This window comes from Syzygium oleosum, unplaced genomic scaffold, assembly GCF_021117445.2.
Source record: "Syzygium oleosum isolate NSW1041296 unplaced genomic scaffold, Sole_v2.1 Sole_v2.22, whole genome shotgun sequence".
NCBI lineage: Eukaryota > Viridiplantae > Streptophyta > Magnoliopsida > Myrtales > Myrtaceae > Syzygium > Syzygium oleosum.
In genome coordinates, this window is record NW_026607506.1 from 2940448 (window position 1) to 2942388 (window position 1941).

The 1941-nt window shown below is 44.4% G+C and overlaps 1 protein-coding gene across 1 annotated transcript; it reads left to right on the forward strand.

Moving 5' to 3' along the window:
• Positions 1-279: 279 nt before the first annotated feature.
• LOC130140864 (UPF0496 protein At1g20180-like) lies at positions 280-1573 on the forward strand. The gene has a single exon (XM_056321413.1). The coding sequence runs from the start codon at positions 407-409 to the stop codon at positions 1556-1558; it is 1152 nt and encodes a 383-aa protein (XP_056177388.1). The 5' UTR covers positions 280-406; the 3' UTR covers positions 1559-1573.
• The last annotated feature ends 368 nt before the right edge of the window (positions 1574-1941 follow it).

The following is a 1941-nucleotide window of genomic DNA, read 5'->3' on the forward strand; positions in this document are numbered from 1 at the left end:
TCTTTCCAACCCTTTGCAAGGAAAAAGACTGATAACTTCCTTGATCAAGCTTTAGTCTCAGCAATTTCGACAGTATCGCATGGCTCCTCTCATGAAGTTGGTGTTTCTCAAGTTCCGATCTTCGTTTCTGACACCCGGTATTTCATTTCTGTTGTTTTCTTTGTTGATCTGATTCGTGTTGAACTCTTATATGTCTACGAACTCTTGAGTTTTGTATACTCTCGTTTTTCTCATGTGTCGTCGCAGATCCTACATGAAAAGCAGTTTCCATTAGTTGATAAGAACTTTGGTTGGTTGCAATTTTAGCTCTTGCCAAGCAAATGTATCTTTCGTAATGGTGATCGGAGGTTTACAGTACATGGCCGTAAAAGATTCCTTGAAAAAGGAATGCCCAATGAATTAAGAAATGGTTATGAGATCATATAATATATATTTTTTTGGTTTGACAGGCGAGTCCCAGAAGGAACGTCTAAACAGCCTTTCTAACAAGTCGAGCATCGTCAATAGAGAGTATACACAAGCTTTCAGGACCAAGTCCTACGCGGAACTGTGTACTAAAGTCCAATCCCAGATTGGAAGAACAAGCATTGATAGGTCACTCTCATCGTCTTCTCTGTCTGACACTGCCCATTGCATGGTGCGCCTCTCGGAATCGCTCCTTGAACCGGGATGGGAAACTCTCGAGAACATGATCAAGACTTTGAATATCCATCATCTTCTTCTCGACTACTTCCAGGCGAGCTCGGACGCCTGTGACGTGTGTGAGTTGCTCCTCCGGGGGATCCACCAGACTCGCACCAATTACCATAGTATCGGAAGGGCAATCAAGTTGGCAGAAATGGTATTTGAAGATGCCAGTCACGTGGAAGAGCAGAACCATCTGATATGCCGAGAGCTGTCTGCGTTCGCCTCGCTGACAAACCCTTTATTGGCGATCACCTGGGTCCAGTTCCAGGGCATGCACGACAATTACATGGCATTGTTTCATGAGTTGACGACCAAGCACAAGAAGATGCGGAGGAGAATGAAGCTGGCTAGGGCTTGCAAGAGGGTCGGAGGGCTTGGGCTGATTGTTTCCTACTGTGTGATCACAGCCGCCGTGCTGGTGCTGGCAATTCACAGCGTTGTTGGCATGTTGGCAGTGCTGGGGCTGGCTGCAAGCTGCTGTGTTGGGATGTGCAATAGGAAGGGGAAGTCCATTAGGTCATCAACATATCTAGAGAAAAGCTCATCAACGGAAGGAGTTTGTGCACCGCTAGATGTCGCAGCGAAAGGGGTGTTCATACTGATCAACGACTTGGACACTGTAAGCAGGTTGGCCTGGAGATCGCATGACGATGTTGAGCATGGCAGATGGAGGGCCGGGATGGCGGTGAGGAATTACACAAGGATGGGTGAGATTATGTGGGAGGTTGTGAAGGAGTTTCATGTCCATACTGCCTGTTTCTTGGAGCAGCTAGAGGAGCTTGAAGAGCATATTTACTTGTGCCTTGTCACCATGAACAGGTCAAGAAGGTTGGTTGTGGAAGAGATCTTGATCTCTCACTCCATTAGCTGAATCATTGTGGTTATTCATCAATTGATCTGACAATTAATTGCTTGTCAATTTAGACATTTTTGTGATAGCTGCCAATGGCCTATGGCATTTGAGATGTTTCATGACAAGGGGACTTCATCAGATGCTTTTACTGTGTGCAATAGCCTCTGGACATTACTTGACGTGATCAAGTTCAGTTGAATTTGCTTTTCATCATCCCCTTCAGCTAACTTTTTCACCCTTAATTATGACTCATGGGTTATTAGGTTAATGGCGCATTTGTCCTAAGATTCAGAATTTTACGATATAATAACGGAAAACCACGAGGACAATCATATATACATATATATTATAGGTATATGTCGACTTTTTTTTTTTGTAATTCTTGACACAGTTAGGAGACA

Excerpts from the sequence above, each read along its gene's own strand:
- LOC130140864 (XM_056321413.1), top strand. The coding sequence starts at position 407 with ATGGTTATGAGATCATATAATATATATTTTTTTGGTTTGACAGGCGAG.